The 21,524-nt window shown below is 36.2% G+C and overlaps 1 protein-coding gene across 4 annotated transcripts in view; it reads right to left on the bottom strand.

Annotated features, from left to right (window-relative positions):
- Positions 1–21,524, bottom strand: part of NCKAP1 (NCK associated protein 1) — a 113,013-nt gene that overhangs the window by 68,934 nt on the left and 22,555 nt on the right. For 2 of the 4 annotated variants that reach the window (XM_054549568.1, XM_054549567.1), the window contains 6 exons: positions 9,221–9,307; positions 8,962–9,018; positions 8,113–8,255; positions 7,939–8,029; positions 1,768–1,905; positions 912–960 (listed from right to left, as the gene is read on the bottom strand). In XM_054549568.1, the coding sequence (XP_054405543.1) occupies positions 912–960; positions 1,768–1,905; positions 7,939–8,029; positions 8,113–8,255; positions 8,962–9,018; positions 9,221–9,307 (565 nt within the window). Of the gene's footprint in view, positions 1–911; positions 961–1,767; positions 1,906–7,938; positions 8,030–8,112; positions 8,256–8,961; positions 9,019–9,220; positions 9,314–21,524 lie in introns of all 4 variants that reach the window. The other 2 variants (XM_002812651.5, XM_054549566.1) reach the window with 1 other exon arrangement.

Genomic DNA, 21,524 nt, shown 5'->3' on the forward strand with positions numbered 1-21,524 from the left:
ATTTATGCGTGTTCACTCTACAATTATTTCAACTTTCTTGATGTTCACAATAAAATGAAGGAAAACAAAACAAAACAAAAAAACAAAAAAAAACCCTTGTGTCTATTTCTCTCATAGTTTGTAAGCTTCTTAGAAACAGAAACTAGTACTTTTATCTCCTATGCATCTAAAAAACTGCCAAACATACGAGTAATTTATTAAACTGAAGTGAATTAAAACCAAAAACTTTAAGTGAACAGATGTGATATTTAAATAATCATTAAAAGCAAAACCAAAATTTAGTTTTGAAGGTTATGTTGAAAGGCAATATAACGTAGCCCATAAGCCTTGGAGTTAGGCTGGGTTCTTATCTTGTCTTTGTCACTTACTAGCTGTGTGGCCTAAGCTTTAGATTCCCCAGCTTTAAAACAGACTACCTGGCCGGGTGCAGTGGCTCACACCTATAATCTCAGCACTGCGGGAGGCCGAGGCGGGCAGATCACCTGAGGTCAGGAGTTCGAGACCAGCCTGACCAATATGGAGAAACCCCCATAAAATACAAAAATTAGCCAGGCGTGGTAGCGTGTGCCTGTTGTCCCAGCTACTCGGGAGGCTGAGACAGGAGAACTGCTTGAACCCAGGAGGCGGAGGTTGCAGTGAGCCGAGATTGTGCCACTGCACTCCACCCTTGGTGACAGAGCAAGACCTCATCTCAAAAAAAAAAAAAAAAAAAAAAAAGAAACAAAAGAAAAAAAAAAAACCACAAACAGACTATCTACTCTGATAGGATCAATATGAGGACTGAAAGAGGTAATGGACATAGATGGGTTAGCACAATGCTAAGCACAGAGGTAGTAACCATGTCACCTGCTATTTTTCTCTAAAACATAAAGCCTGGGGGAGTAATCATAACACTAACCCATTTTACTTACAGATAATCCACTTTTCCATTGCATCCAAAGAGAGGTATTCACAAGGCATCTTAAAAAGAGAATACATACATTTGCAGTTAAAAGAAATTCTAAAAAATATTCCATATTGAGCCACTCTCCTCCCTTTCTCCTGATAACTTACTACCCAATTCTTCGCCCAAATACTACCACAAGAAATTTGAAGAGTTGGATAAAAGTTTTATTACCTATACTGAAACTTGCAGTCAATAAATAACAATGACAGGTGTGCCCCTTTCACATCTGCATACCCTCAAACCTCTCTTTAAAAAATATTTTTGCTAATTATCTTTAATCCAGTAAATGACAACTTATCAATTTCTCAAGCCTATTTCAAAGTTTACAATATTCCAAAAGATAAAATTTTAGTCAAGTTAAAAGACATTTATATGTCTGAATGCTCACTGTCTCACCAAAATCAGTAGCTATGTGTGTGTATTCTCCATATGTGTGACACCTATGTTCATAAACACAGAGAATCGACTGAAAAAAATATAATGGAATACAACAATGATTTTGTCTACTTGGTTCTACTTGGTGAGATTTGGGGTGATTTTTGTTTTTGCTTTATACTTCAAATTTTTCTACCATGATAAAGCAAAACAAACTTTTAAACTTTAAAAAGTACTCATACTATTCACCATATTAATTTATCACCAGTTTTCATTAAGACTCTAAAGCTAAAAAATCTGAACAATATGACAAGTAATGAACATTTTATAATGAACTTCAACTAATAAGCTAATGCTAATTAGAAACAAACTGCAACAGCATTGCTGAACTATTATTTTTTAGAAGTCACTTTATTTTCATTCAAAAGAGAAAAATAGAACCATACAGTGTCGGACTGCGCTGGATTAAGCATTGTACTAGGTGCACTGATGAGGCTCAATAACTGGGCATTTCTCCATTGGTCAGCTGAAAGATTCCTTCGAGGATACACCATTTGAAGAGAAATTAGTGCATCTGAAAGAGACTAATTAAAATACGAAAAAAAAGCTGAAGAATAATTTTCTTTCCTTTTCTGTTTACATTGCAGCTATAATTGCTGTGTGTTTCTAACTATACCATCATAAAACAACACAGCCTAATTATAGCCATGCTCCTTATAATATCTGAGTTGGGTTGTGGCTCCTCTCCTCTAGAATTTTTTTGCTAACGTTATAAAAGCTACACAGATTCTGCGTTTTTGAGCAAAAGCTTAGGTCAGAAACTCATGTTATTTTCTTAAAGGTTAAAATACGTGGCAATCTTGGGAACTTTATTCCAAAAGGGATAGACAGCCCACTGTCATCTTTTTGTCAATACAAGTTTCCATTCTGATAGTTTCTGATAGTTCCAAAAGAAAAAGACTTCAGGGTTATATGACTAAGTGTTAATAAAACTCAACATGCTTTATATTTCTCTAAAGAATGTCTTATAAAAATAATACACTGTACCTCATCTTAATAAATTACTTAACTTCTCTTTATCGAGTTTGATTACAGCTTTATCATCAAGGTATTTAACATTTCATCTCAACTGTTTCTTTCTTGCTTTCATAAATGTCTTTTGCTATTAATCCCTGCTTCCTAAAAACAGGAGTCTCGCTCTTTTGCCCAAGCTAGAGTGCAGTGGTGCGATCTCAGCTCACTGCAAGCTCTGCCTCCCAGGTTCACGCCATTCTCCTGCCTCAGCCTCCGGAGTAGCTGGAACTACAGGCGCCCGCCACCACGCTCAGCTAATTTTTGTATTTTTAGTAGAGACGGGGTTTCACCATGTTAGCCAGGATGGTCTCGATCTCCTGACCTCGTGATCCGCCTGCGTCGGCCTCCCAAAGTGTTGGGATTACAGGCGTGAGCCACCGCGCCTGGCTGTAAGAATGATTCTTTAATCTGACTGCACACAGAATGCCAGAGAAGTCTGTTCTGAATACAGAATACAGGGCTCCAACTGAAATTTAGTGAACCTGAACCTCTGGAAACAGAACCCCACAATCTACCATTTTATTAAGCTACACAAAGTGATTCTGATGTAGCCAATTAAGAATGTTTTTAAAATTAAATAATGTAATTTTTTAAATCCTGGGAAATTTGGGAGGTTGTATGTTATGGGAATTTACCACTTCCTCTAGATTTTCTAGTTTGTGTGTACAGAGATGTTCCTAGTAGTCTCTGATAATCTTTTGTATTTCCGTGGGATTGGTTGTGATATTACCTTTCTCATTTGATTGTGGTTATTTGCATCTTCTCTCTTTTTTCCTTGTTAATCTAGCTAAGAGTCTGTCAACCTTATTGGCAATCCTTTCAAAGAACTAACTTTTTGTTTCGTTGATCCTTTGTATGGTTTTTGGGTCTCAATTTCATTTAGCTCTGCTGTGATTTTGGTTATTTATTTTCATTGCAGGCTTTAGGTTTAGTTCATTCTTCTTTTTCTAGTTCTTGTAAGTGCAAGGTTAGGTTGTTAATTTGAGCTATTTTTATCATCTTTTTAGTGCCATAAACTTTCCTCTTAACACTGCTTTTGCCACATTCCAGAGGTTTCAGTATGTTGTGTCGCTATTTTCATTTGTTTCAAAGAATGTTTTTATTTCTGCCTTAATTTCATTATTTACCCAAGTCATTCAGCATAAAATTGCTTAGTTTCCAAGTATTTGTGTGGATTTGAGAATTCCTCTTGGTATTGACTTCTATTTTTACTCCAGTATGGTCTGAGAAGATGCTTGGCATGATTTTAATTTATTGAGATTTGCTTTATGAAACCAGGAATAAACAGAAATCCTGAACAGACCAATAATGAGTAATTAAATTGAATCAGTAATAAAATCCCTACCAATCAGAAAAAGCCATGGGCCGCACAGATTCACAGCTGAACTCTACCAGACATACAATCCTATCGAAATTATTTCAAAAAGTTGACGGGGAGGGGCTCCTCCTTATCATCCTATGAGTCCAATATCATCCTGGTACCAAAATCTCGCAAAAATACAACAATAAAAAAAGAAAACTACAGGCCAATATCCCTGATGAACACAGACACAAAAATCCTCAACAAAATACTCACAAACCAAATCCAGCAGGACATCAAAAAGTTAATTCACCATGATTAAGTGGGCTTTATTCCTGGGATGCAAGGTTGGTTCAACATAAGCACATCAATAAATGTGATTAACCACATAAACAAAAATTTTTAAAACACCATATGATCATCTCAATAGATGCAGAAAAAGCATTCGATAAAATCCAATATCCCTTCACGATAAAACTTTCAACTAACTAGGCATCAAAGGAACACACCTCAAAATAAGCAGTGCCATCTATGACAAACCCATAGACAATATACGGAATGGGCAAAAGCTAGAAGCTTTCCCCTAAGAACTGGAACAAGACAAGGGTGTCTGTACTCCTACCACTTCTATTCAACATAGTACTGAAAGCCCTAGCCAGAGCAATCAAGCAAGAGAAAGAAATAAAAGGCATCCAAATAGAAAAAAAGGAAGTCAAATTATCTTTGTTCATTGACAATATAATTCTATACCTAGAAAACTAAATGACTTTGGCAAAGTCTCAGGATACAAAAATCAACATACAAAAATTAGCAGTATTTCTATACACTAATAACATCAAGCTGAGGACTCAAGAATACAATCCTGGCCAGGCACAGTGGCTCACACCTATAATCTCAGCACTTTGGGAGGCCAAGGCAGGCTGATTACCTGAGGTCTGGAGTTTGAGACAAGCCTGGTCAACATGATGAAACCCCATCTCTACCAAAAATACAAAAATTAGGTGGGCGTGGTGACAGGCACCTGTAATCCCAGCTACTGAGGAGGCAAAAGCAGGAGAATTGCTTGAACCCAGGAGGTGGGGGTTGCGGTGAGCCAAGAGCCAAGACGGCACCACTGCACTCCAGCCTGGGTGACAGAGTAAGACGCCAACAAAAAAAAAAAGGAAGGAAGGGCAAGCAATCCCACTTACTAATAGCCACAAAAAAATAAAATAACTAGGAATACACCTAACCAAGGAGGTGATACCTCTCTAAGAGAACTAGAAAACGGTGCTGAAAGAAATCACAGATAACACAAATAAATGGAAAAGCAATCTATGCTCATGGGCTGGAGGAATCAATATCATTAAAATGACAATAATGCCCAAAGCAATTTAAAGATTCAACACTATTCCAATCAAATTACTGTCATTTTTCACAGAATTAGAAAAATCTATTCTAAAATATATATGTAACCAAAAAACAGCCTGAATAGCAAAGGCAAAATAGACAACTTACAGAATGAGAGAAAATAATTGCAAACTATGTACCCAACATAGGACTAATATCCAGAATCTATAAGGAACTTAAATCAACAAGAAAAAATCAAACCACCCCACTAAAATGTGGGCAAAGGACGTGAATAAACACTTCTCAAAAGAATACATATAACCACCCAACAAACATATGAAAAAATGCTCAACATCACTAATCATCAGAGAGATGCAAATCAAAACCACTGGTAAAATGGGATACCATCTTACACCAGTCAGAATGGCAATTATTAAAAAGTCAAAAAAATAACAGATGTTGGCAAGGCTACTGGAGAAAAGGAAATGCTTATACACTGTTGGTGGTAATGCAAATTAATTCAAACCCTGTGGAAAGCAGTTTGATGACTTCTGAAAGAACCAAAAATAGAATTACCATTCAACCCAGCAATTTCATTAATGGGTAGATGCTCAAAGGAAAATAAACTGTTCTACCAAAAACACACTTGCACTCGTATGTTCACTGCAGCTCTATTCACAATAGCAAAGACATGGAATCAACCCAGGTGCCCATCAACACTGGACTGGATAAAGAGAGTGTGGTATATATGCACCACGGAACACTATGCAGCCATAAAAAGGAACAAAATCATGTCTTTCTGCAGCAACATGGATGGAACTGGAGGCCATTATCAAAAGAGATTTAATGAAGAAACGGAAAACCAAATACTGACTGCACTCACTTATAAGGGGAAGCTAAGCATTGGGTACACATGGACACAAAGAAACAACAGACACTGGGGACTCCAAAAGTGGGAAGTAGGGGGATAAGAACTGAAAAAATACCTATTGGGTACCATGTTCACTACTTTGGCAACGGGATCATTAGAAGCCCAAACCCAGCATCACACAATATACTCATTTAACAAACCTGAACATGTACCCCATGAATCTAAACAAGGAACAGAAAAACAAACCCTGGCAAATAAACAATAGTGTTTTATCAAAATTCTAAGGTATCATGAAATATTAGGAAAAAATCAAGATTGGAAAATAAGTGGTCTAAATTTGAATGAATTATCCTATGTAATTATCAATAACCTACTATATACTGAATATGTTAATGTGCTAATGACTATATAGAACTTAAAAAGATAGCCGAGAGCCTAGCTTGGAATTTTCAAGAGCCTGTCAAGGAAATTTTCAACACCTAAGTGGAGAAAGAACCAAATCTAAAATAGCTAAATAAAAACAAGACCATACATGATTAGGGAAAAATCCTAAATGGATCCAGAGAGAAAAAAGGAGAGGAATAGAAAAGACAGTTCCGGGTAGGGAAAAACCACTACTGATATTAGAGATAGGAGATGACCATGATACGTGCAGCATTTTGAGGAATTCTGATACTTCCATCTAAAATGCTGATTTTTTAAAATTTCAAAACTGATGCCATCTACTAGCTTCTTGCAAACTAATGATTCAACCAATTCCAAGACAGAAAACCTATATCAATTTGTGTATAATGCAGCTATGCAAATCTGGAAAAAATTCTTCAGAATTTTCATGGGAATAAAAAAATTCAAAGAAAACTATTGGTGTTAACTGTATGTCAAGAAAAAAGCACAGTGGCCAGGCGCAGTGGCTCATGCCTGTAAGCCTAGCACTTCGGGAAGCGGAGGTGGGTGGATTGCCTGAACTCAGGAGTTCGAGACCAGCCAGGGAAATATGGCGAAACCCTGTCACTACTAAAAATACAAAAAATTAGCCAGGCGTGGTAGCGCATGCCTGTAATCCCAGCTACTCTCGAGGCAGGGGCAGGAGAATCATGAGCCCGGGAGGTGGAAGCTCCAGTGAGCTGAGATTGCACCACTGCATTCCGGCTGGGGCGACAGAGCGAGACGCTGTCTCAAAGAAAGAAAAAAGCACAGACTTACACAAGGTAAATAGTTTAACTTCTATGATTCAAAGACAACAATGTAGACCAAGATTCTAGTATCCTGGGCTTCAGTTCTAGTTTTGCCACTATTGTTACCAAATGACTTACCTTGTCATGATACTGCTCCAGCCCTTAATCCTTAGCTATAAATAATGAGATTGGATGAGATACCTATGAACTTCCTTGAAGTGTTCAGAAACTACCATTCTGTGAATCAGCCCTTCTGCAGAGAATCCATAATGACAAGACTACTTACAACCAAAATTATTTCATTAAGAACTATTTTTAATATCTCTTAAAAGATAGTCATTTCAAATTATTTTCATAAAACCCGTCATTTTTTTATTAAGAGACTATAATAAAGTTAAAATTTATCAAACAGTGTATTTTTTAATGAAGTAATTCATTTAATTCTCATAAGAACCATATGAAATAAGTGCTATTATTATTCCATTTTTACTGATAAGAAAACTGAGGTATCGTCAGGTTAGTTAAGTAACTCAACAAATATTATACTATAATTTGCAGAATTGCTATTAAAACCCTATTAGTGTGAGAACAGACCCTCTCAAATACCATATGGTAAATCCTATTGTTGAGTGCTACATTAAAATCTAAAAAACTACAATGAAACCAATCAATATATTCTTGAATCTCTATACACTATTCTGAATCTCATTAATTAGTTCCCTGTCTATAATTAGATAAAGCACACATAACTATTACTTATATCCCATCATAGTATTTTTCAAAAAGAAGATTATCCCTTTATCCAACCATCCATCCTCATACTATGTTATATGCCCATTCTCTCATATGCCTAACAACTGCCTCTTACTTTGCTATGGGGTACAAATTCTTCCATCATCTTCTTTAAAGGGTTTTCATAATCCACAATCATCTGGCCAAGGCGTGGGTATTCTCTGTCACTTAAAACAGACATATCAAATTTCAATGAGTTGTAATCCATCAAACTGAGCATTTTAGAAAGACTTTTATAATACAAATCTACCTTGCTCCATGAGTCATTTCATGGGCATAGTTGTATAATCCAATGATTGCCTTCCTTTCTTCAATTCGAGACAGCAGTATCATTAGTGTTGTATAGGTTATAATTAAATCTAAGTAGTTCTTTGTTAAATCAAAGTTTACAGTCTAGGAGAAAAAAAAATCAAGTTCAACTACTTCCTATTTCTTAAAATTTTAAACACACACAAAATCTTCATAGAAGCTATTAAGAGCTAATAATTTTCTGTATTTATTTTATCCCCATTCCAAAATGCTAATTTCTTTCACTAAAAGCACATCTAAAATTTGACAGTTACAGATAACAGTTTTGTGTTTGACACAATTTTATGGATGAAAGAAAAAGAGCTTGTGATCACTATATTCAAACTGGTAACAGTTCAAAAGAATAAAAGCCAGAACAATAAGGAACACTGGTGCCAATCTCACGAAAGAGGAAAAAAATTATTCTTTTTAAAGTTCACCATTAAGTAAATGGAGACAATTTTCACTTTGACTTCTTGTATCTAAAAATTATCATACTAAGAAAGAGTCCATCAAGTATGCCTTTTACAGAGAAAATATTATCCACTTAACTTTTCAAAATTGGGCCTATTAAATAAAATACTAAAGTTAACGTGTATTTCCCAATATGTACAAGACTCATACTCAGTGACAATCAAAACAAATAAAAAGAATACTCACTTTACTTTTTAAAAAAGCTATAAAACAAGCCAAATTAATAATGCTAAAACTTTATATGCTAGTTACATAATCTAGCTAAAGAAAAGCAATTGGTCCCCTGAGCTCTTCTGGAAACAGAATAATCGGACATTTTTCTGAAAATGATACTTACAATATCAAAGAAGACTTGGCAAACGTCAATAGTATTCAGCAATTCACAAACATGATCCTGAAAAGAAATACTTATTTTAATCTTTTATCGGTATAGATCTGTTTAAATTCAGAAAACACAAACAAATAAGGTATGTTTTAAACTTCAGTTCTGGAAGAATTTCAATTTTATTATTTACAAGTGACACAGCAATTCACACAATTAATAAACATTTAAATCTACTTCTGAAATGTTAAATATTATATATTAAAATACATACCTTAAATTCCATAACATCTACAAATGTGAAGTAATATAATGCCAGATTTTTCAGAATCTCTGATTTTTCTTTCTGTAGTTGTGCAAGCTGTTGCTGTAAAAACAAAATTAGAATGCATTGCTCATAGAGAACAAAAGAATTTAATTTTACTATAAACTATCTTCTTTTATGACTGCTATATGGAAGCACAAGCTTTTAGAATATTTCTAGATGATTACGGCTTTTTAAAAAACCAAAGTACTCGAGACAGCAACTGCTAATAGTGATCAGCAACTGACAGTGTGAGGCTATAAAACAAATCAAAGCATATTAGTACCAAATTGCGCTACTATTAAGGAAAATCTGAAAGTGTTAGGAAAAAAAGTATCAAATGAACTCTTAAAAAATTAAAAACAAGTCATGAGCATGATCACATTACTAGAAGTGGGAGAAAAGAAGGTGAAAAACATTACAACTCATACTACAAAAAAACAATATGCTATATAAATTTGGAACTTACCAAAAAGAACATCCAGGTAAAGCCACGTTACGCATGCAAAATAAAATGTAGATACAAACATAAAATACGGTAACGGTTCCCTGACCAGATCCACAAAACACAATAATATTTTAAACAAAAGCAAAAACCACAACAAAAAAGAAATGAGAAAGAAGCAAAACTAGAGTTAAGACATGAAAGAGGGAAATGTGAAAGACAAATAGTATTTTAATCAACTGTATAATTAAATTTACAAAAGTCCCAATTTTTCTTTTAAAATCAACTATTGATATAATTTCTAAAAGAATCTAGCTATTTTTAATGCCCTATAAGATTCTCAGAATTCTAATAAATGATCTAGAACCTTGACACTCGAGTGTAGTTTATTGAATAGCCACTCCCACATCATTTAGGAGCTTGTTAGAAAAGCAGAATCTCAGGCCTACCTCAGATCTACTGAATCTGAATCTGCCTTTTAACAAGATACCCAGGTGTTGTAAACACACATTAAATGTGTGAGAAGTTTATTCAGAACATGAGAAAACTGGAAGATATAAGTGGCTCAAAATAGCAGATTTGCTATCAAAGCCCATACAATGCTGAGGCCTCCATATAGTTCTGAATTACACTCAGGAACATTGGGGGGAAGATGCATCCATACATAATTGTACTGAACCACTATGATAAGTCAGAAAATTTACAGCAGTTAGCCTAACATCAGAGGAATATATATATATTTTTAACTACGAAAAGCCTTTTTAAAACAGTAAGCACAGCAGTCTGGTAGACCCTACTATTATAGGGTAAACCACCCTAAATATTGCATTCCCTGAAGACATTTAAAGAAGTAATTCTATCTAGAAGATATTCACACTCAAGCCTGTAATCCCAGCACTTCGGAAGGCCAAGATGGGTGGATCACCTGAGGTCAGCAGTTCGAGACGAGCCTGATCAACATGGTGAAACCCTGTCTCTACTAAAAATACAAAAATTAGCTGGGCGTGGTGGCACATGCCTGTAATCCCAGCTACTCAGGAGGCTGAGACAGGAGAATCGCTTGAACTCAGGAGGAGGAGGCTGCAGTAAGCCTAGATCGAGCCACTGCACTCCAGCCTGGGTGACAGAGATGAGACTCCATCTCAAAAAAAAAAAAAAAAAAGAAAAAAAAGAAAATATTCACAAATGAAATATTTCATTACTACCCCTAAATACCAGACAAATTAAGATATATACTTCTAGTGACTATTTTTAGCTTCATCTATGAGAGTAGCTGACTCTATTTTGCACAACATAATCTGTTTCAGAACGATTCCATGTTTATATGCACATTTTAATCATTACTACTCCAAAAACATCAAGTGGATACTTATTACCTTATTTGACAACATTAAACATTTAGAATTGATGTCTTAGTCCTTTTTCCTGCTTTTCAGTACTTTAAACTTGAGTTTCAAAATAAAACAGGTGAAAGTACATTCATAATAATAAGATATGAAGGGTATAATTTGGTTTATATTGGGCTTAATAATCCCAATTTATTTTAGTTGCCCTAGTGTAATTTTACTAATTGTGTCCCCTTTCCTTCCAACTTCAGTGTCCTAGTCTGAACAATAAATAATATGGTCACCATCTTACTATGAGCCTTAAATGGTCTTAAATACAAACCTCATTTTCCATATTAAGAACCTAAGACCTACAGACCTTAAAAGAACCTTCTTAAAGTTACAACTACTTAATGACAGAGCCAAGATTGGAAATCTCATCTCTTTACTTCTGAAAGTGTTCTTTCTACCATTCTACATGCCCATCATCTCCCTTTTTAATAAAATCTCACAGGCTAAATTTCTCATTCAACTTTATTTCCCCCAAAGCCATATATAACTAGACTCTACTTAGCTACAAACATTTATCAAACAACTACTAGATGCCTAAATTCAAAACAGTCTAGCTTTCAAGGCCCTCCACAATCTGGCCCTAACTTACTTTTCCAATCTACATTTCCCCTACATGTATTCACATACTACATACGGTGGCCAAAACAATCTATTCACTATTTTCTATACACACGTCCTGCTTTCTTACTGTTTCCTCTACTGGAATGTCAGAATCCCACCATTTAAACGTGTCCAAACCCCACTATTCCTAAAGCACTTAGTTTAAATGCTAATCCCATTTTCAGAAAACCACACCTGATTGCACTCCTTCCCTGAAATGCTAACATCTCCCTCCTCTAAACATGTATAATGTCTAACAGCAGCTATCACTTTCTATCTTCTATTATAGCTATCTCCAGCACAATTAGACAGTGTACCAAACTCAAGTTTTAATTTCCCCAGTCCATATCATACAGTTCTGGACACAGGAAGTATCCAATGCAAACATCTATCAGATAAGGGATTATAATGACAAACTTCAAAGACTATCAGTGTCAGATGATATGTTTTGGTAGGTGATGCTAGAAAGCACACCTTATTATGCAACCATGGCTAAATGACTTAACATCTCTAGCCTAATACCCTCCTCATCAAAATGGAAGCTGATGCGGACAATTAACCAAGATAATGTACATAAGAATATGTAGCAATGCCTCACAGCCAGAAGCTGTACATTAAATATTAAGTGAATAACAAAGGAAGCTTGCAGATCACTTCTTCAAAATAAGTATAATAAAACTTTAATATTCCCCAATATTACCCATAGTATTTCTAATAAGAGCTGATATTTACTGAGCATACATTATGTGTCAGGCATCGATTGATCCAAACATTTTACAGGTCTCTCACACAACCCTCTCAATATCTCTATGCAATCACGTTCCCCATTTTAGTGAAAATAAATTCCATAAAGCCTGGGTGAAAGAGGTCAACTACAACAATGAAGAACAAAAGTGTCTACAACTCTCTTGCTTCAACTACAAAAAAATGCTACATTTTAGTTCTGAAAGTGAAGGAGAGTAGATACTACCAAAAATTATTAATATCTAGAACAAAGTTTTCTTAATTCAATCTCATTGTTTTATAGAAAATAAAAAGCAGAAAATGGCCTAAGAACATAGGTAACACATTGTTTGAAGTTATACAACAGAACATTAGAAAAGTACTACTGTGAGAAAAAAAAAATTGATTCTATTCACTACACTAATATTTTATTTATTTATTTTTGGGATGGAGTCTTGTTCTATTGCCCAGGCTGCAGTGTAGTGGTGTGATGTCGGCTCACTGCAATCTCTGCCTTCCGAGTTCAAGCAATTCTTCTGCCTCACCCTCCCAAGTAGCTGGGACTACAGGCAGGCACCATACATCCAGCTAATTTCTTTGTATTTTTAGTAGAGGCGGGGTTTCACCATGTTGGTCAGGCTGGTCTCAAATTCCTAATCTTAGGTGATCCTCCCACCTCAGCCTCCCAAAGTGCTGGGATTACAAGCATGAGCTACTGTACCCGGCCTCAATACGCTAATACTTATAAAAGCATATTCATGTGATACATGCAAATATTTTAGCAAAGAATTTGTATAATGCTTTCCTTAAACTTTCTAGCTATGGGTCATTATTCTAAATATTCAAGGAAAATATGTAAAAACTGGAAATAAATAGGATAAATATCAGGCATGCTTACGGCAAAGAACCTATCTCCATACTGAAAAATCCTGGTAATTAATCTTTGTTCAATTAAGAAGCATTTTCCACACAAATATAAGTATCTAGAAAATTGGTTGAAATTTATTATTTATTCTAAATCCTAAAGTATTTCATTCTTCCAAAGAAAAAGCAATGGCAAATTACCATAAGGAATCAGTGCCTACAGAGCTAAACCACTGAATACTAAGGAACGTAGGTATAGTTTTTATTCACTCATTTCAGTTATTACCTTCTATTGTTATTGAAACTGCTTATTCATACATTATTTTTCTTAATCTAAGTTTTGCTAGTATTTTGTTCCTCTTAAAAAACAACCAAATTCAGAAGTTTGGTTTCAAGGAATGCTTTGTTCAAATTCTTAGTATGATATTCTAGGCCAGGCTGTTTAAAGTAAGAGTGTACTGAGATGCTATTTGGGTAAATCTCTGCCTAAACTGTCCCAGCTACCACCCTAGTCATCAACTCTCATGTGGACTCCTACGGTAGCATCCTAACTGGTCTCTGTACTTCTGCTCGTGCCTCTTCAATCTTCTCCACATAGCAGCAGCACAGTGAAGGTTTTTTGTTTTTGTTTCTTTTTTTTTTTTTTTTTGAGACGGAGTTTGGCTCTTGTTGCCCAGGCTGGAGTGCAATGGCACAATCTCGGCTCACCGCAACCTCTGCTTACCAGGTTCGAGCAATTCTCCTGCCTCAGCCTCTCGAGTAGCTGGGATTACAGGCATGCGCCAGCACACCCAGTTAATTTTGTATTTTTAGTAGAGACGGGGTTTCTCCATGTTGGTCAGGCTGGCCTCGAACTCCCAACTGCAGGTGATCCGCCCGCCTCGGCCTCCCAAAGTGCTGGGATTACAGGCGTGAGCCACCACGCCCAGCCACAGTGAACATTTTAAAGCACCACACTACCCTAAAAAAACTGATTCCACTGATGTTATGCAAGATGTTAACAGCATGTGAAGAATATAAGAGAATTCTCTATACTATTTTTGCAAATTTTGTATAAGTCTAACATTATTTCAATACAAAAATCATTTTTTAATTCCAACAGTTTCACCTCACAATTAGAATAAAATACAAAATCTTTACCAGTGCCTCAGAATAATGTCTAAATCAAAGCCCTTGTCTATCTCTAAGACCTCATCTTCTTTCATGCTCCTCCACCCTCACTCAGTATAGTTATCATATTGGTCTTCCTGCTGTGTTTGCATTCACTAAGTATGCTCCCACCGCAGAGCCTTTGCATTTGTTCTTTCTCATGTCTGGGGTGCTCTTCAACATTTCTTAGCATAGCTTACTCCCTCACCTCACTTCTCTTCAGTGAGGGAGAATAGATACTACCAATTTTAAAATTTCATTGCTAGTCATAAATGAATTTGACAGTAGGTATAAATTCATGTCTCAAATGAGTTTCTAAATTGATTTAATCCCTTGAATAAAATCCCCAAAGTTGGGTAAAATACTTCACATTATGTCCTTCCAGCAAAGGAAAGCATAAAAGAAATGAGTGGCAACCATAGAGACTGACATATGCATATCAAATATAAGCAAATCTCTTAAGATTACCTAAAAATTCTAATTAACACAAAGAATAGTCATGTTTTAAAAGAACCTTAGAATCCTACTTAAAATCTTTTGTAGTGTATTTCTCTTTTCATATACAAACTGATTTTACTGGCAGTAAATATTTCAAAAATGCATTTTTCTGAGGAAACGGTAGTAAACACATTTTAGGAAAATGTATCCAGGCCAGGTGCGGAGGATCACGCCTGTAATCCCAGCACTTCGGGAGGCCGAGATGGGCGGATCACCTGAGGTCAGGAGTTCAAGACCAGCCTGGACAACATGGCGAAACTCCATCTCTACTAAAAATACAAAAATTAGCCGGGCATGGCAGGTTAGCCACCTGTGGTCCTAGCTACTCTGGAGGCTGAGGTAAGAGAATCACTTGAACCTGGGAGATGGAGGCTGCAGTGAGCCAAGATTGTGCCACTGTACTCCAGCCTGGGCAACAAGGGGAGGGGAAGGGAGGAGGAAAGGTGGGGGGGGAGAGGGGAAGGAGGGAAGGGAAGGAAGGAAGGAAGGAAGCAAGCAAGCAAGCAAGGTTGGTTATCCTAACAGTAGCCTAGTAAAATATGCATTACTGAATTACTGAGTGTTTAAGATGTATACTAAATTGAATCCTGTTAATACTTTTTCAAGGTATATTACTTTTTTGTGGTAAAATACACATAACATAAAATTTGCCATTTTAACCTTTTCAAAGTGTGCAGTTCAGTGACTTTAAGCACATTTGCACTGCTGTGCAACCATCAGCACCATCCATCTCCAGATGGTTTTCATCTTCTCAATCAAAATACATTTTAATCCTCATTTTCCAGATACAGAAACAGACCAGAAAAGGGTAAGATGCCAATCCGGGTCTGTGAGATTCCAAAACTTGAAACACTTCTTCAATACACTTCAACATTCAAGTTGCTATACAATGACATTAAAGTAGTGTAGGGACAAGCTAAAAAAAATTTGTATTTAATTATACTATAATCAATTACACAGACTTAAACTTCTAAAAAATCTAATTCAACCCTTTCACTTTGTAATTAAGGTTATGTTTCTCTAAGTTCACATTGCTAGTCTTCTGTTTAAATTAATTCTGCAATGCACAAAGAGTTTTCTATTAAAGAACTGAAAGGCAAACAAAAAAACTTAAAATTTGTGTCCATACCTCCTTGCAATAGAACTCTACTGCCTCTCCCATTAAGCACTGTTGTCTACTTTCCCCACCCTTCCCATCTTGGCTGGCCTTGTGACTTGCTTTGACCAATAGAAAGCACCACAAACAACAATGAGTCACTTCTAAGTCTAGGGCAAGGTCTTATAACTTCTGATTTTGCTCTTTTGGAACACTGCCCTGACGTGCTGTATGTGAGGAAGCCTGAGATATCGTATCACATAAAGGGCACTTCAGCATCCCTGCTGTTTCAGCTGGGCCCATCCCCTAGAATGCACCAGTGGAATGCACTGCGGTAACCTAAAACCAGTGAGACCAGCAGAGGAATTGCCCAGTCAACCCACAGAATCATAAGAAACAAGCTGCTGTCGTTTTAAGCCACGAAATTTAGAGGTGACCTGTTATGCAGCAATAGGTAACTGACACAACTAATATCAAGTTCAGCAATATAGATTAAAATATTTTCTATTTCACCACCTGAGCACATTAATGTGCCTCAGCTAAAACTTTTGGAAATTTAAGATTCTGACTATAGATGGTCAAACTAAAGCAAACTTGAAATTAATTTTATCATCAGTACTACAAAAATCACTAACTATATACCGTGGTATAGTGGGGTTGGTCAAGTGTAACATTTTTGTATAAAAGGTATCACATTGCATTAATGATAATACAATTTACCTCATTTGATGGCACTATTTTCCATTACAAATAGAAATATAAATAGGTTAGTTCCTTTACATTCAATTTTAATAATTTTTAAAAATCTTTCTAATATGTGATTAACTTACTTTCAAAACCAGTAGACCAGGCATAAATCAAGCTTTTCTTACTGATTAGATGTCCTCATTGTAATTGATAATTATACAGATTTATTTATGTCAAGATGGCCTCAGATGCTACTGACTTGTACAAGATAATCTGACATTAAATGGTCCTTGCCTGCTATACTTAAGAGTTTTTATTTCTCTATCAATTATCATTTGCTCCTGATGAGAGTTCCTTTTAATGTACAGTGTGTTAGAAAATATACTTGTTACAATTTTGCCTAACCGGACTCAACAAGTTTGGTCATAGGAGAACCAAAATGTTTTTCTCTGAATAAACTTCATTTATTCTAGAATACATTTCTAGTTGTTCAAAATCATTTGTTTTTTTACAGCTTTATTAAGGTACAGTTTACTTACCATGAAATTTACCCATCATAAGTGAAAAATAATTTTAGTAAATTAGAGTTGTGAAACTATTCACTCTATCCAGCTTTAGAACATTTTCATCATCCCAAACCCTTGTGCCCATTTACAGTTAATCCTGCTGTTACTCCCAAGCCCTAGGCAACTACTGATTTGCTCTCTGTATCAATAAGCTTGCCTTTTCTAGACATTTCCTATAAAAGAGAATCAGACAATATGCAGCTTTTTACATCTGGCTTCACTTATTCATGTTATAGTGTTTATCGTAGTTTGTTCCTTTTAATTGGTGAGTAGTATTCTGTTAAATGTACACACTACATTTTGTTTATTCATTCATCAGTTAATAGGCATTTGAATTGTTTCCAATTCGGGGCTATCATGAATAACAAATTCTGCTATGAACATGTCTTTGGGTAGACATATTTTCATTTCTCTTCGGGTAAGTCCCAGAAGTGGAATTGCTTTCTTCCTAACTCTGAGATGTGATTCAGAGAGGCGAGTGACATGAAAAGTACAGATAAGTGAAGAGTTACCGTAATAACATATTATTCATTTAGACAACAAATATCTTAACCTATTATATTACCAGGCATTGTGGGAGAAGCTGAGAAAAACTATGAATAAAGTATTGACCCTGCCCTAAACAAGCTCATTGTCTAGTGAGGGATGTGTATATAGGTGTGCAGGGAACTCCCAATTGTTTTTTGTTTTTGGTTTGGTTGGCTTTTTTGTTCTTTTTAAGGTAAATATCCAGTTTTTGAAGCTGATTAACTTCTAGGTGCAAGGTTTAAAGATGGCGAAAAACTACTATGATCAATTCCCATATTCCCTTCAAGACAAAGGTTTTCACCAACTGGCAATAACATGAAAAGGGTAACAACAAAAACAAAATCTACATATTAGTGTGATAAAGACCACAATAAGAAAGGTCAGCGCTCCTAAGAGTGGTGAAAATGCTGAGCAAAACAGGGAAGTTAAAGGAGAGGCTGCACTGAGTAGGTACCCATGAATGATTTTTGGTACATGAATACATACTGACAGAGGGCATGACAGCTGATGTTAAGTTTTCTCAAGCCTGTAAACAGGAATAAAGTTGATGTTTAAATTATCCTGGCTTCTGTCTGGCCTTTTTGGACATCTGTTGTTCTTGGGAGATTTGGAGACAAAGTGAGGTGGCATCACTGGGAGAATAATTCCCACTTAAAATCTCTAATACTCTGCCTCCACAAATTCTTTCAACACAGAGGGACCTCCTATCCATTCAGTCTACCATCTTTTTACTGTCACTCATCCTCTTATGCCGCTTTTTTTTTTAGACAGAGTTTCACTCTGTCCCAGAGTGTAGTGGCATGATCTTGGCTTACTGCAGCCTCTGCCTCCCAGGTTCAAGTGATTCTCGTGCCTCAGCCTCCCCAAGTAGCTGGGAAAACATGCGCACGCCACCACACCTGGCTATTCTTTTTTTTTTTTTTTGTATTCTTTAGTAGAGACAGGGTTTCACCATGTTGGTCAGGCTGGTCTCGAACTCCTGACCTCAAGTGATCCACTCACCTCAGTCTCCCAAAGTGCTATTACAGGCATGAGCCACTGTGCCCAGGCCCCCTACTTTCTTATCCATCTTAACTTTAAATGGCCCATCATTATAATTACTGCCTTGCCCTTCCCTCCCTCTTTTGTAAATGTCTGATAAAACCTACAGTAGCAGAAAAGCATATACTTTGCTGACTCTGATTTCAACCTGATTTCATGATCATTGACCATAACTGAGTAGCAATACTACTCAAATTTTTCTGTCAATTCATTTTCCTACTGTCCTAGATGATTATTCCATTCCTTTCTCTCTCTCTCAAATCCCTCAATAATCTTCTTCAACTTGTCAGCTTAAACCTAACCTGAGATCTAGATTCATATAAACAATTGGCTATTTAATATCTCCACTCAGATTTCCAGTAAGCCTCTCAAACTTAACATGTCTAATATTGAGCTACTGGGTACTTCCCCCACTGCATTCACTGTACTACTCCCACTGCACTACCCCAAACCTATTTCTCCTGTTCTCTCACCCCATTATATCTTGACATGTGTTCAAGCCAAAAACCTTGAAGTCTTATTTCTCACTGTCCATACACCCAACACCCAATTCATCAGCAAATACTATAGGTTCTGTCTTCAAAAATATATCCAGAATCTGAACATTTCTCACCTCAACCACCCTAGTCCAAGCCACCATCAGCTCTCATCTCAATGATGGCAAATTTCCTAACTATTCTCCCTATTTTCACCTTTGCTCTCCTGCAGACTATTCTCTACCGAGTAGCCATAGCGATCACAGTCATATCACTTCATTCCCCTACTACTCCCCTCCTATGGCATCTCAACACACTCAGGGTATTTAGCTAAGGTCCTCACTATGGTCCAGAAAGCCCTATATGATCTGCCTATTCATTACAACCACTGGCACTTCATGTCCTACCACCGTCCCCTTCAATCATCTACGCTGCTCATAATGCCCTCCTTGCTCCTGAACATGCCAGGCATGCACCCACCTGAGCCTTTGGAACTGCGGTTCCTTCAGCACACAATGCTCCTTCCCTAGCTAAACTCACTCCCTCATATCTTCAAATCTCTGCCCTAATGCTTTCTTCTCAGTGAGGCCTTTCCTGGTCACCCTAAGTAAATTATATCTGCCAGGCATTAGTCTTATGCGTTTACCCTGCTTTGTTCTTCCTAGAACTCTTTACCTGGTATTACATTCTTATTTGTTCATTATTTATTTCTGTTCAACATAATATAACCTCTATAAGAACAGAGACTTCTGTTTGTTCACTGCTGGAATCTTCTCTTCCAGAACAGAACTTGGCTCATAGAAGGCGCTCAATAAAGGACTTAAATAAATAAATGAATAATCAGTGGAGAATGTGATGGAAACACACATATGCAGAACTTAAACTAATTTGGAAAGGTCAGGGAAAGCTTCTCTGAATGATGACATCTAAGCACAGACCTGAAAGACAAGTTAGCCTAGTGAAAGAACATGGGAAAGAGAGACTATTCCAGATAGTAAAAAAAAAAGTCCAGAGGCAAAAGAAACATGGCCATTTGTTCAATGAAAGTATAAACATACTTTCCCCAAATACAACACTCCTTTAAAAAAATAAAGCAAGCAAATATATTTTCCTTAGGTTCTACATTCTATCCTACACTAGACAATGGGAACTAACATAGTATACTAGCCTGCATACTCTTGGCCAGGGACCATTAATGTACCTATTTAAAATATTCTTGGCCAAGATGAGTACTACGAAGAATAAAAGAAAGTAAGTACTCTGCAACATGTGTTATTTATTCCACTGTAGCTTTTACTGTGTTATTTTCAATCTTGGCAATTAACTTTAGATCTGACAAAAGGTAGTACTGAACCTGACATGAAGAAACAATGAGAAGATAACATGCTAAAGGTACTTAAAAGGTACAAGGTTAAAAGTGGCTAAAGGCCCCAAAGAAATGACCAAGGAAACCAAAGTTAAAGGTCAATAGGTGATTAGGTAGTGAAAATGTCCTCTGCTACTATGAAGGGCATCAAAATCACCACTGCAGCAAAATGGACTAACAACTGTTTGAAAGCTGAAAAACTAACACTTAGAGGCAAGATATAACTTCAGGAAATTTGAAGAGTATGGAAAAATGACTACGGATGCCAGAAATGTACATACTTGAAGGCTATGCTATGGAACCCCAGTGTAATGCTCATTGTCAGCCTCATTTCCAGGAAAGCAGAAAGTCTCTTTTGAGTTGAAGAGGTTATGAATATAGTTTAGTATGACAAAAATATATAAAACATAAGATGCACAAAATAATATTTTGAAACCACAGGTAATTATATAAAAAGGATAAGAAAGGACATGTTTTAAAATAGATGTGTTTTGGGATCATAAGGACCACCCTTGAGAATATGAAAAAAAGCTTAATAATTCATTCACACACAAATTCTATATGTAACTTTAGGGGATTCTCAAACTCATGAAAATTCAGTGGAAAAGCGCAGGTAAAATCATTACACTGAAGACAAAAATATAACCCATAATGAAAGCTACACAGCAGGCTTTTACAAATTATCTAGATTGATGTTAGAAAGAAGGTTAGAGGAGAGTAGGCTCCAGGAAAAAAAAAAAAATTATAAAAAGGTGACATGATTATCAGGCCAAATAAATTTAAAGAAAGTAAAAAGGCTTATAACTATAATTTCAGAAAGTCGTGGTATAACTATGAA

Source organism: Pongo abelii, chromosome 11, assembly GCF_028885655.2.
Source record: "Pongo abelii isolate AG06213 chromosome 11, NHGRI_mPonAbe1-v2.0_pri, whole genome shotgun sequence".
Lineage (NCBI taxonomy): Eukaryota > Metazoa > Chordata > Mammalia > Primates > Hominidae > Pongo > Pongo abelii.